Here is a 14,197-nt window from a genome sequence, read left to right as displayed (position 1 = left end):
GTCACACATCACTAAAGTGGCATCAATTTCCATAGAGTAGAAACAATATAATAGGCCTTTGACAGACCTTCAACTACAGGCAACCCACCAGATATAGACCCAACTTAGAGTCTCCACATTTCAAAAAATTGTTTGTAACATCATCAGCAGTAGAATCATAGAATCATAGAATCATAGAATGGTAGAGTTGGAAGGGACCTCCTGGGCCATCTGGTCCAACCCCCTGCTCAAAGCAGGATTCGCTAAATCATCCCAGTCAGATGTCTGTCCAGCCTCTGTTTGAAGACTTCCATTGAAGGAGAACTCACCACTTCTCGTGGCAGCCTGTTCCACTCATTGATCACTCTAACTGTCTAATATCTAATCTGTGTCTCCTCCCAGTAGCAACAACAGGCACAGAAGACACCACAAAGGTGGCACAGACTGCAATAATGCGAGGTCAATATATATGACAGTAAAAACCACACCATTGCCTAGTCTGTCCAGTCTGAGACTGAGGTGCAAGAGTCATTGGAGATTCAGGTGACAACCGGATGCTCTTAACTGTCACGACACCACCAGCAGTGCTGAAGACATGTTCTGAGAGAATGCTGACTGCTGGGCATGACAATGACAAAGCCTTCAAGGCGTGACAGGCGAGCTCTGGCCAATCTTCCATTTTTGAAGACCAAAATGCAAAATAGTCCAACCCCCCTGAAGGTATTGATATTGAGCTCCAGATACTTCTGCCCCATCCTCTAGAGTCAAAGAGTCCTCATGCACTCTGTCAATCCCTGCACTGGCTCCCCATTACGCAAAGACTCCAGTTCAAAACCCTAACCATGACATACAAAGCCATCCACAACCTGAGTCCTCTGTACATCTGTGACCTAGTCTCCCGGTACTTACCTGCACGAAACCTCTGATCCTCACAAGATCTCCTTCTGTACTCCCCTCTTATCTCCTCTTCCCACAATCACATACAAGTCTTCTCCCACGCATCACCCCTACTCTGGAACTCTCTACCACAACATATCAGACTTTCACCTACCATGGAAACCTTCAAAGAGAGCATGAAGACCTACTTCTTCCGACAAGCCTACAACTTGCTGTAACCACCGATCCACCAAACCGCTGCACGACCAGCTCTACCCTCGCCTACTGTATCCTCACCCATCCCGTTGTAGATTGTGAGCCCTCGTGGGCAGGGTCCTCTCTCATCCTGTACCAGTCGTGACTTGTATTGTTTAAGTTACTGTACTTGTATGTATTATGTACACCCGTCCTCACATGTAAAGCGCCATGGAATAAATGGCGCTATAATAATAAATAATAATAGTGGCTCCGTGCTGACTCCGGTAGTCCCCCCACTAGGTCCAAAGAAATTGAAAATCCAAGATTCAAAGGTACCAGAGAAAATGGGAATATAATATAACCTTTATTCCATTATTCCACGCTTAAAAATCACATGGTGAAATACAATAGAGGCAAGTGAAGCAATGTTTCGGTCCAAAAGGGCCTTTTCAAATCAGACGTACAATAAAAATTACAGCCATGAGGTGCATTGTACTCGATTGTGGTTTTTTATACACCAGAGAAGATGGGCTCCACCTCTTCCTAGATTTAAAAAAGCCCTATTGAGCAGAAACGTTGCTTGGATGTTTGGAAATTTTTGGCAAAGGGGGGAAACAATGGTGATTGGGGTGCCACCTCTGAAGATTGTACTGTGTGTGATGTTGAGGTGGAGGAAGAGGAGAGGCCGCTTGATGCATCCACTGTAGCACATGCTCTTTCTGAGCCTTGTTGACAGCTGCACAGTGGTACGCCTTGTGAAAGAAAGAGAGTGGAGTAGCCCATCAAGTAACAGATGTTGTCAGTGGTCTTTGGATAGGACGAGACGGTGTTTGTTCCATAGAGCTTTCATTCACATTAACACCTAACCCACGTACACGTCGAACACCAAGCCTATTCCCCCTTCCACCATGACCTCGCTTTTCCCACTCATGTTCTATGTACCCTTCCCCTCTTGTACCTGCTGTTTCATAACCTTAGGCCCACAGCTGTCAGTCACCTGTCACTAAATGAACAATCACTATTTATGTTCTTAGATAGTGTGCCTGAACAACACTGTTATACCTAACGATGATTAAGTGGAAATCCGTCCTTCTGATTCGTCTCTGAAACACAGTTTTAGCACAAACGATTAGGAGTAGCTAATGGGGCCTCCGGAGACGGCCACACAGGTATTGCTGGAAGATCGATTTCACACAGGATAAGTTCACTTTCAGCAGCAGCACTAGCGCAGGAGTGACCTCTGCACTGTGACACTGAGACAATGGCGCCAGCAAAACAAGATGTCCGCTTTCTATATGGCCAGGGACATGTGAGTTCGGCAGCCACTCACAGAAGACCTAGTGTCATGACGTTGTGGTTTCTGCGCCCTGATTGGTTGTCGGAATCAATGTACATAAAGTTAAGTGAAAAAAAAGGGCGCCGCTGCTGTAACTCTACATGCTCCTCTGACCTCTCCACACCCCCTCTCTTCATCAAACCGTTCCCCCCCGTACCACCCCGCTCATCATACAGCACCACTATCCTAGCCAAAGTAATCACAAAATCATTAGTGGAAATGCGATGAGTTACTGAACTGTGACCAAAGTTTTCTGACTTGGAGTAAAAATGATTGTGAAAACGAACACAAATCCGAATGTGTTACGTTCATGCAGAATTTGAAATTGGCGAACCTTTTCTGAACAAGTTCGCTCATCTCTACTGACAACATTCTATGAGGGGGTGAGACCAGATCGGGATGTTGGTCGTACGGCTGATGGGATATATCTGGGCGCTGATCCTGCATCACATAACAGCCTTATACTGAAGCTCCAGAGGCCAGGACTGGGGAAAACTAGATGCATATGGGAGAGGAATTGGCTAAATGACAGGAAACAAAGAATCGTCATAAATAATACGCACTCTAAATGGGATATAGTCAGCAGTGAGGACCACAGGGATGTGTACAAGGAGCAGTGGGGGCCGCAGGGATCTGTACAAGGAGCAGTGGGGACCACAGAGATCTGTACCGGGAGCAGTGGGGACCACAGGGATCTGTACCGGGAGCAGTGGGGACCACAGGGATCTGTACCGGGAGCAGTGGGGACCACAGGGATGTGTACAAGGAGCAGTGGGGGCCGCAGGGATCTGTACAAGGAGCAGTGGGGACCACAGAGATCTGTACCGGGAGCAGTGGGGACCACAGGGATCTGTACCGGGAGCAGTGAGGACCACAGGGATGTGTACAAGGAGCAGTGGGGGCCGCAGGGATCTGTACAAGGAGCAGTGGGGACCACAGAGATCTGTACCGGGAGCAGTGGGGACCACAGGGATCTGTACCGGGAGCAGTGGGGACCACAGGGATCTGTACCGGGAGCAGTGGGGACCACAGGGATGTGTACAAGGAGCAGTGGGGGCCGCAGGGATCTGTACAAGGAGCAATGGGGACCACAGAGATCTGTACCGGGAGCAGTGGGGACCACAGGGATCTGTACCGGGAGCAGTGGGGACCACAGGGATGTGTACAAGGAGCAGTGGGGGCCGCAGGGATCTGTACAAGGAGCAGTGAGGACCACAGAGATCTGTACCGGGAGCAGTGGGGACCACAGGGATCTGTACCGGGAGCAGTGGGGACCACAGGGATCTGTACAAGGAGCAGTGGGGGCCGCAGGGATCTGTACAAGGAGCAGTGGGGACCACAGAGATCTGTACAAGGAGCAGTGGGGACCGCAGAGATCTGTACCGGGAGCAGTGGGGACCACAGGGATCTGTACAAGGAGCAGTGGGAACCACAGGGATCTGTACCGGAAGCAGTGGGGACCGCAGGGATCTGTACAAGGAGCAGTGGGGACCGCAGGGATCTGTACAAGGAGCAGTGGGGACCGCAGAGATCTGTACCGGGAGCAGTGGGGACCACAGGGATCTGTACCGGGAGCAGTGGGGACCACAGGGATCTGTACCGGGAGCAGTGGGGACCACAGGGATGTGTACAAGGAGCAGTGGGGGCCGCAGGGATCTGTACAAGGAGCAGTGGGGACCACAGAGATCTGTACCGGGAGCAGTGGGGACCACAGGGATCTGTACCGGGAGCAGTGGGGACCACAGGGATCTGTACCGGGAGCAGTGGGGACCACAGGGATGTGTACAAGGAGCAGTGGGGGCCGCAGGGATCTGTACAAGGAGCAGTGGGGACCACAGAGATCTGTACCGGGAGCAGTGGGGACCACAGGGATCTGTACCGGGAGCAGTGGGGACCACAGGGATCTGTACCGGGAGCAGTGGGGACCACAGGGATGTGTACAAGGAGCAGTGGGGGCCGCAGGGATCTGTACAAGGAGCAGTGGGGACCACAGAGATCTGTACCGGGAGCAGTGGGGACCACAGGGATCTGTACCGGGAGCAGTGAGGACCACAGGGATGTGTACAAGGAGCAGTGGGGGCCGCAGGGATCTGTACAAGGAGCAGTGGGGACCACAGAGATCTGTACCGGGAGCAGTGGGGACCACAGGGATCTGTACCGGGAGCAGTGGGGACCACAGGGATCTGTACCGGGAGCAGTGGGGACCACAGGGATGTGTACAAGGAGCAGTGGGGGCCGCAGGGATCTGTACAAGGAGCAGTGGGGACCACAGAGATCTGTACCGGGAGCAGTGGGGACCACAGGGATCTGTACCGGGAGCAGTGGGGACCACAGGGATCTGTACAAGGAGCAGTGGGGGCCGCAGGGATCTGTACAAGGAGCAGTGGGGGCCGCAGGGATCTGTACAAGGAGCAGTGAGGACCACAGAGATCTGTACCGGGAGCAGTGGGGACCACAGGGATCTGTACCGGGAGCAGTGGGGACCACAGGGATCTGTACAAGGAGCAGTGGGGGCCGCAGGGATCTGTACAAGGAGCAGTGGGGACCACAGAGATCTGTACAAGGAGCAGTGGGGACCGCAGAGATCTGTACCGGGAGCAGTGGGGACCACAGGGATCTGTACAAGGAGCAGTGGGAACCACAGGGATCTGTACCGGAAGCAGTGGGGACCGCAGGGATCTGTACAAGGAGCAGTGGGGACCGCAGGGATCTGTACAAGGAGCAGTGGGGACCGCAGAGATCTGTACCGGGAGCAGTGGGGACCACAGGGATCTGTACAAGGAGCAGTGGGGGCCACAGGGATCTGTACAAGGAGCAGTGGGGACCACAGAGATCTGTACCGGGAGCAGTGGGAACCACAGGGATCTGTACCGGAAGCAGTGGGGACCGCAGGGATCTGTACAAGGAGCAGTGGGGACCGCAGGGATCTGTACAAGGAGCAGTGGGGACCGCAGAGATCTGTACCGGGAGCAGTGGGAACCACAGGGATCTGTACCAGGAGCAGTGGGGACCACAGGGATCTGTACAAGGAGCAGTGGGGACCACAGGGATCTGTACCGGGAGCAGTGGGAACCACAGGGATCTGTACCGGGAGCAGTGGGGACCGCAGGGATCTGTACAAGGAGCAGTGGGGACCACAGAGATCTGTACAAGGAGCAGTGGGGACCGCAGGGATCTGTACAAGGAGCAGTGGGGACCACAGAGATCTGTATCGGGAGCAGTAAGGACCACAAGAATCTGTACCGGGAGCAGTGGGGACCGCAGGGATCTGTACAAGGAGCAGTGGGGACCGCAGGGATCTGTACAAGGAGCAGTGGGGACCACAGGGATCTGTACCGGGAGCAGTGGGGACCGCAGGGATCTGTACAAGGAGCAGTGGGGACCGCAGGGATCTGTACAAGGAGCAGTGGGGACCACAGGGATCTGTACCGGGAGCAGTGGGGACTGCAGGGATCTGTACAAGGAGCAGTGGGGGCCGCAGGGATCTGTACCGGGAGCAGTGGGAACCACAGGGATCTGTACCGGGAGCAGTGGGGACCGCAGGGATCTGTACAAGGAGCAGTGGGGACCGCAGGGATCTGTACAAGGAGCAGTGCGGACCACAGGGATTTGTACCGGGAGCAGTGGGAACCACAGGGATCTGTACCGGGAGCAGTGGGGACCGCAGGGATCTGTACAAGGAGCAGTGGGGACCACAGGGATCTGTACAAGGAGCAGTGGGGACCGCAGGGATCTGTACAAGGAGCAGTGGGGACCACAGAGATCTGTACCGGGAGCAGTGAGGACCACAAGGATCTGTACCGGGAGCAGTGGGGACCGCAGGGATCTGTACAAGGAGCAGTGGGGACTGCAGGGATCTGTACAAGGAGCAGTGGGGACCGCAGGGATCTGTACAAGGAGCAGTGGGGACCGCAGGGATCTGTACAAGGAGCAGTGGGGACCACAGGGATCTGTACCGGGAGCAGTGGGGACCGCAGGGATCTGTACAAGGAGCAGTGGGGACCGCAGGGATCTGTACAAGGAGCAGTGGGGACCACAGGGATCTGTACCGGGAGCAGTGGGGACCGCAGGGATCTGTACCGGGAGCAGTGGGGACCGCAGGGATCTGTACAAAGAGCAGTGGGGACCGCAGGGATCTGTACACGGAGCAGTGGGGACCACAGGGATCTGTACCGGGAGCAGTGGGAACCACAGGGATCTGTACCGGGAGCAGTGGGGACCGCAGGGATCTGTACAAGGAGCAGTGGGGACTGCAGGGATCTGTACAAGGAGCAGTGGGGACCACAGGGATCTGTACCGGGAGCAGTGGGGACCACAGGGATCTGTACCGGGAGCAGTGGGGACCGCAGGGATCTGTACAAGGAGCAGTGGGGACCGCAGGGATCTGTACAAGGAGCAGTGGGGACCACAGGGATTTGTACCGGGAGCAGTGGGAACCGCAGGGATCTGTCCCGGGAGCAGTGGGGACCGCAGGGATCTGTACAAGGAGCAGTGGGGACCGCAGGGATCTGTACAAGGAGCAGTGGGGACCACAGGAATCTGTACCGGGAGCAGTGGGAACCGCAGGGCTCTGTACCGGGAGCAGTGGGGACCGCAGGGATCTGTACAAGGAGCAGTGGGGACCGCAGGGATCTGTACCGGGAGCAGTGGGGACTGCAGGGATCTGTACAAGGAGCAGTGGGGGCCACAGGGATCTGTACTGTGAGCAGTGGGAACCACAGGGATATGTACTGGAAGCAGTGGGGACAGCAGGGAATTGGCTAAGTTGCAGGAAACAAAGAATCGTCATAAATGATACGTTCTCTAAATGGGAGAGTCAGCAGTTGGGACCGCTGGGATCTGTACTGGAAGCAGTGGGAACCACAGCGATATGTACTGGGAGCAGTGGGGACCACAGGGATCTGTACTGGGAGCAGTGGGGACCGCAGGGATCTGTACCGGGAGTAGTGGGGACTGCAGGGATCTATACCAGGAGCAGTGAGGGCTGCAGGGATCTGTATCAGGAGCAGTGAGGACCGCAGGGATCTGTACCGGGAGCAGTGGGGACCACAAGGATCTGTAGCAGGAGCAGTGAGGGCTGCAAGGATCTGTACCGGTAGCAGTGGGGACCGCAAGGATCTGTACTGGGAGCAGTGGGGACCGCAGGGATCTGTACTGGGAGCAGTGGGGACCGCAGGGATCTGTACTGGAAGCAGTGGGAACCACAGCGATATGTACTGGGAGCAGTGGGGACTGCACAGATCTGCACTGGGAGCAGTGGGGACTGCAGGGATCTTTACTGGGAGCAATGGAGACCGCAATGAGAGCACCTTCCCGGCAGTATGTCACTGACAGCACCTCCCTGGCAGTATGCAGTATGTCGCTGACAGTATCTTCCCAGCAGGTTGTCATTGACAGCGCCTTCCCAACAGTATGTAGCTGACAGCATCTTCCCAGCAGTATGTCACTGACAACACCTTCTCGGCAGTATGTCACTGACAGCACCTTCCTGGCAGTAAGTCGCTGGCAGCACCTTCCCAGCAGCGTGATCCTGGCAGCCACTCCCCACCAGCGCGATCCTGGCAGCACCTCCCTGCCAGTATATTGTCAGAAATATCCTGGCAGTATGTCACTGACAGCACCTTCCCGGCAGTATGTTGCTGACAGTACCTTCTCTGCAGTATGTCACTGACAGCACCTTCCTGGCAGTATTTCACTGACAGCATCTTCCCCGCAGTATGTATTTGGCAGTACCTTCCCGACAGTATGTCACTGACAGCACCTTCCCCGCCATATGTCATTGACAGCACCTTCCTGGCAGTATGTAACTGACAGCAGCTTTCAGGCAATAAATCGCTGACAGCACCTTCCTGGCAGTGGGACTGTGGCAGCTGTTCCCTGGCAGCGTGACCCTGGCAGCACCTTCCCCGCAGTATGTGTTTGGCAGCACCTTCCCGACAGTATGTCACTGGCAGCACCTTCCCCGTAGTATGTGTTTGGCAGCACCTCACCGGCAGTATGTTGCTGGCAGCACCTTCCCGGCAGTATGTCGCTGACATCACCTTCCCGGCAGTATGTCACTGGCAGCACCTTCCCGACAGTATGTCACTGGCAGCACCTTCCCCGTAGTATGTGTTTGGCAGCACCTCACCGGCAGTATGTTGCTGGCAGCACCTTTCCGGCAGTATGTCGCTGACATCACCTTCCCGGCAGTATGTCACTGGCAGCACCTTCCCGACAGTATGTCACTGGCAGCACCTTCCCCGTAGTATGTGTTTGGCAGCACCTCACCGGCAGTATGTTGCTGGCAGCACCTTTCCGGCAGTATGTCGCTGACATCACCTTCCCGGCAGTATGTCACTGGCAGCACCTTCCCGGGTGTGTGACCCTGGCAACACCTTCCCATCAGTATGTTGCAGACAGCACCTTCCTGGTTGTGTGACCCTTGCAGAACCTTCCCAGTAGTGTGACCCTGGCAGCACCTTACAGGCAGTCACCCTGGCAGCAACTTCCCGGCAGTATGTCGCTGACAGCATCTTCCCGGCAGTGTGACCCTGGCGGCACTTTCCTGGCAATGTGACCCTGGCGGCACCTTACAGGCTGTGTGACCCTGGCGGCACCTTACAGGCAGTGTCACCCTGGCAGCACCTTCGAGGCAGTGTCCCCCTGGTAGCACCTTCCAGGCAGTGTCCCCCTGGTAGCACCTTCCAGGCAGTGTGGCCCTGGCAGCACCTTCCCGGGTGTATGTCGCTGGCATCATCTCCTCAGTAGTGATATACTGATTGGAAGATGCTGCTAGTAATCTTCTGCCAGCAGCCATCTTATGGTGCTTTTTCTCTTTATGACTGGGACTGTTTTGTCTCAGCTCAGGTTACTTTAGATTAATCAGTTAAATATTTGGGCAACCGTCATCATCTCAAACTCCGCCATGCTGTTGATGAAGTAGGTTAAGCGATTATGGAATGTTGTGAGATTTTTAGATGACAGACCCTGGCTCCACGTACACTGGCTGTAACCCAATACCACAGAGAACACTACGACCTCCACGACCAACCACCAAAAATACAATCATTAATCTAAGTTTCATCATTGAGTGACATTCTTGTGTGTGTGACGGCGTCACTTACTTTCCGCCTTAAGCGATCAATGATGATTTGGTTGGCTTCATAGGTCAACTCCAGTACAGATAAGCAAAGAGCAACATTGTCTTCTTTACCCTGTGCATAAAGAGAAGGCGGTTAGTCTAAACAATCCCTGCTGTCCCTGCCATTGTGATGACCAATATGGTATGCCTTCCCTTATCTACAGCACATCTCGACCACACTTAGTGATCTGCTTCAAGCCCAACTCTACCCTCATGTTCTGACGCCCAACCAAATCCTGCTTCTTGACAGCTGGGGAATTCCGCAGATATCGGGGCGCTGCCACCAATTTGTCAGGAACCAACACTCTGCCGCCTCCAATTGTCAGGAGAAATACTCAATTGGCTCAGGAGTGATGGATGAGGCCCTGGCTGCTTCCACTACTAGGCTGGTTATTGGGGAACTCCAACGCATGGAGTGCATGTATGTATATAAAAATATATACACCCCAGGACAGTCACTAGCAGACTCCCAAAACAACCCAAGAAAAACTAGCTGCCACCAATCGTTTATACAGGCCGATTGGACACCCATGACTGATAACATATAACCTCACAAAGCTTCAGGGATGTGGATTATCAAGCAAGAGGAATTTATATATTTAATCCAAAAATAGACAGGGTTTATAAAAATATACAAAAGATTTTATAAAAGGGGACAAAACAATAGAGCACATACAATTACATGAAATAAAAAGGGGAAAAGTACTAAACCTGTGATCGCAGGAATGGCGCAATTCTTTTAGGCCTCCTTCACACGTCCTGGTGATTTTGAACTGGAAAAACCAGTACTGGTGAGATCCATGGTCGGTGTCCGTGTGCCATCCGCGTGCATGTATGTGACGTCTGTGTGCTATCCGTGTGTTCGCGTACTGTCAGTGTGCTGGAAGTGTTCTCTCAGTGTGACACGTATGGAATGAAATGCAGAATGGAAATTAAAAATGTTATGTATTAAAGATGTTCAAAGATAGAGATAATGGTAAGGGACATCCGAAATACCATAGAGGCGTAAACCCATCAGAAATATCACATGTGCAAGAGAAAACGGAAAACTGCTAACGAAAAATGACACAATCAAAGAGGAAAAGGAATAAGACATAGATACAAACCACCAGTGCTGCCCCCGCCATAGGGGGGCTGGAGCGCTACCACCATGGCTTCCCCAAGGGTAAAAGTCACTTTCTTCAGTTTTCTCTTAAACAATTCTGCTCAGAGCTATTTATTTAGGTTGCACATGTGATATTTCGGATCATGTATTATCTGGATTTATATCATATCTGATCTCTCTAACATATATTGCTTTATAATTACTGTGTGCGCCAAGATCATATTTATCCAGTTTGCAGCCCCCCATCTGCTTATAATGGGGACACTTTTACCCATTTTTATAATTGTTTTTATGCATGCCTCTGTTCAGTTTGGCATCAATAAAAATTCTGTTTATTCCTATATTTTGTAGTTATTGCATTGTATGTGTTATTTGGCGCATTATATTCATCACACTACCCTTTTTGTTCTCTAAGTGCCAGATTAGGCACATCTTATGGATGTGCCATTTCTGGAGCAGCTGAGGGCTGATGTTGGTAGCCTGGAGGGAGGCAATATCCCTGGCCCATTCCCAGGCTATTAATATCAACCCACACTCGTCTGTTAAGCCTTACTGGTTAGAATTTTTAGGGGGGCCCTACGTCATTTTTTTTTCTGGGGTAAACCAGTAAAGGCTAAACCAACAGCTATGAGCTGTTCTTCCTAGCCTGGGACATGAGAATCTTTTGGTATATTGTCCCCGTTCCCAGAATAGTAACAAAAGTCACCAACTATCGGCTTTCCCTCTGCTAGTTATCAAAATTACACAGGAGCCCATGGCAATTTTTTATTTCATTTTTATATACGACTAGCTGAAGAGCCCGGCGTTGCCTGGGCATAGTAACTAAGTGTGGTTAGTTATAACAAATTATAAATCATAAATTGTTGCTGTGTGTCGTCATCTCCTGTATAAAGTATATATCTGTAGGTCATCCCAACTGTATATGGTATATACCTGTATGTCATATCCCCTGTATATAGTATATACTTGTGTATATACCTGTATGTCATCTCCTCCTGTATATAGTATATACCTGTATGTCATCTCCTCCTGTATATGGTATATACCTGTGTGTCATCTCCTCCTGTATATAGAATATACCTGTGTCATCTCCTCCTGTGTATAGTATATACCTGTGTGTCATCTCCTCCTGTATATAGAATATACCTGTATGTCATCTCCCCCTGTATATGGTATATACCTGTATGTCATATCTCCTGTATATAGTATATACCTGTATGTCATCTCCTCCTGTATATAGTATATACCTGTGTCATCTCCTCCTGTATATAGTATATACCTGTATGTCATCTCCTCCTGTATATAGTATATACCTGTATGTCATCTCCTCCTGTATATAGTATATACCTGTGTCATCTCCTCCTGTATATAGTATATACCTGTATGTCATCTCCTCCTGTATATAGTATATACCTGTGTCATCTCCCCTGTATATAGAATATACCTGTGTCATCTCCTCCTGTATATAGTATATACCTGTGTCATCTCCTCCTGTATATAGTATATACCTGTGTCATCTCCTCCTGTATATAGTATATACCTGTGTCATCTCCTCCTGTATATAGTATATACCTGTGTCATCTCCTCCTGTATATAGCATATACCTGTGTCATCTCCTCCTGTATATAGTATATACCTGTGTCATCTCCTCCTGTATATAGTATATACTTGTATGTCATCTCCTCCTGTATATAGTATATACCTGTGTCATCTCCTCCTGTATATAGAATATACCTGTGTGTCATCTCCTCCTGTATATATTATATACCTGTGTCATCTCCTCCTGTATATAGTATATACCTGTGTGTCATCTCCTCCTGTATATAGTATATACCTGTGTCATCTCCTCCTGTATATAGTATATACCTGTGTCATCTCCTCCTGTATATAGTATATACCTGTGTCATCTCCTCCTGTATATAGTATATACCTGTGTCATCTCCTCCTGTATATAGTATATACTTGTATGTCATCTCCTCCTGTATATAGTGTATACCTGTATTTCATCTCCTAAGGTGGCCAGCAATGGGTCCAGACCTGAATCCCATAGAACACCTGTGGAGAGATCTAAAAATGGCAGTTTGGAGAAGGCACCCTTCATATATCAGGGACCTGGAGCAGTTTGCCAAAGTAGAATGGTCTAAAATTCCAGCAGAGCATTGTAAGAAACTCATTGTAATGCAAAATGTCTGTAAGGTATAACGTCTAGAAATCTCCCCTTTTTCTAGCTGAGTTACATTGTACACTGTCAGCTTCCAGCAGCCCCTTCCCCTAAGTCTGATCAGCTCCCTGCTTGCATCTGAAACATGATGCAGGGCATTTCCTGTCGAAGTCCCCCTCCCCTCCCCCTGCAAGGGATGTTAATTAAGCTGAGTGAAAAAGAATGTTCCTTTGTTTAAGACCATGTGGCTGAATAAAACTATAAGAGACCGCATTGCAAAAACCATACACCTCAGAGATATAATAAACATATCCCGGTGTAAGCAATGAAGCCAGCTTTCTAAGTCCTGATTGTCACGGTTATAACCTCACCAGAACCTGAGATATGTATTGCTACCAAATGGAATGTCCTATCTAGTGCATTCTTGATGTTTTCTTGTTGGATTCGTTAAATCACAAACAATGATGCCCTATGTGTGGTGGTGCAGGCTGTTCTCGTTTAGATATAGTTATTCTAAGTTTTGTAGCCAAATCATAACTTGGAGAGAGGGAGGTGGGACCTTCCCAGACAGCCCATTTCGTAAGGTCACAGACCCAAAAGGATAAGGGATTCCCTCCCCAAACTCAGGCAGAGCAGCTCAAGTCCTCGTGCCAGAGAGACGTGCCGATAAGTGGGGACTGTTATGATTGAGTCACCATAGGAGGCAAAAATAGAAATGCTAGCTAAGTCCAGAAAACCAGAGAAGTTGGCAGCTATCGGATTGCAGACCCCTGAACCTATCAACACAACTAGCAGTAGCCGTGGGGGGCTCCTAAGATGCCCTAGGCCCCTCGATCACAGCCGGAGGACTACATAGCCTAAAGACAGAAAGGGAAATCTAAACTGCCCCAGAGCAGACTCCAAAGCAAAAGGCAGCCCCTCACATATAATGACGGTGAAGCAAGAAGAAAGAACAAAACACAGACAGAAAGATAGACTGAGCAAAGATGGGGCCCAAGCTAGCTTAGATAGGAAAGGACAGGAAGGCTGCTGTCTGCAATCCGTGAAAAACCCTATGAAAATAAGAGCCAACAAACTGACAGTAAAAAAGGCCCTGAAGACGCTAGGCTTCAAAAAAGGCTATGTCAGTACTCAGGAATATTCTGAAGACAGAGCAAGAAGCAAAAGGAGATTCAGCTCACCCCAGCAGGGAATGGCAGAATCCAGAAAAGCAAGGAAAACAAAACACTGATGCAAAAAGGCAAAGCAGAAATCTTAGCTTTAGATGAGCAGGAATCAGACTGGTTTCCTAGAAGTCCACAGAGAAATCACCCGCAGGCCAGAAGGGCGTCGGCAGCCTTATATCCAGTCATTAACTCCACTCAGCTAGTCATCATCATCAGCCCCAGGTGTTTGACAATCAGGCTCACTACCTTTCTT

General features: G+C 50.6%; 1 protein-coding gene across 1 annotated transcript in view; it reads right to left on the bottom strand.

The window, feature by feature from the left end:
* The window catches only part of LOC141077916 (otogelin-like), a 280,958-nt gene that overhangs the window by 79,007 nt on the left and 187,754 nt on the right, over positions 1-14,197 (bottom strand). The window contains exon 23 of the mRNA XM_073564686.1: positions 9,496-9,566. Within this exon, the coding sequence (XP_073420787.1) occupies positions 9,496-9,566 (71 nt within the window). The remainder of the gene's footprint in view (positions 1-9,495; positions 9,567-14,197) is intronic.

The sequence above is a fragment of the Dendrobates tinctorius genome, unplaced genomic scaffold (assembly GCF_039654945.1).
Source record: "Dendrobates tinctorius isolate UK_male_01 unplaced genomic scaffold, ASM3965494v1 ptg000473l, whole genome shotgun sequence".
In the NCBI taxonomy this organism is placed as follows: domain Eukaryota; kingdom Metazoa; phylum Chordata; class Amphibia; order Anura; family Dendrobatidae; genus Dendrobates; species Dendrobates tinctorius.
The sequence above is the reverse complement of the archived record's forward strand: the minus strand, read 5'-3'. Positions and strand labels throughout refer to the sequence as shown.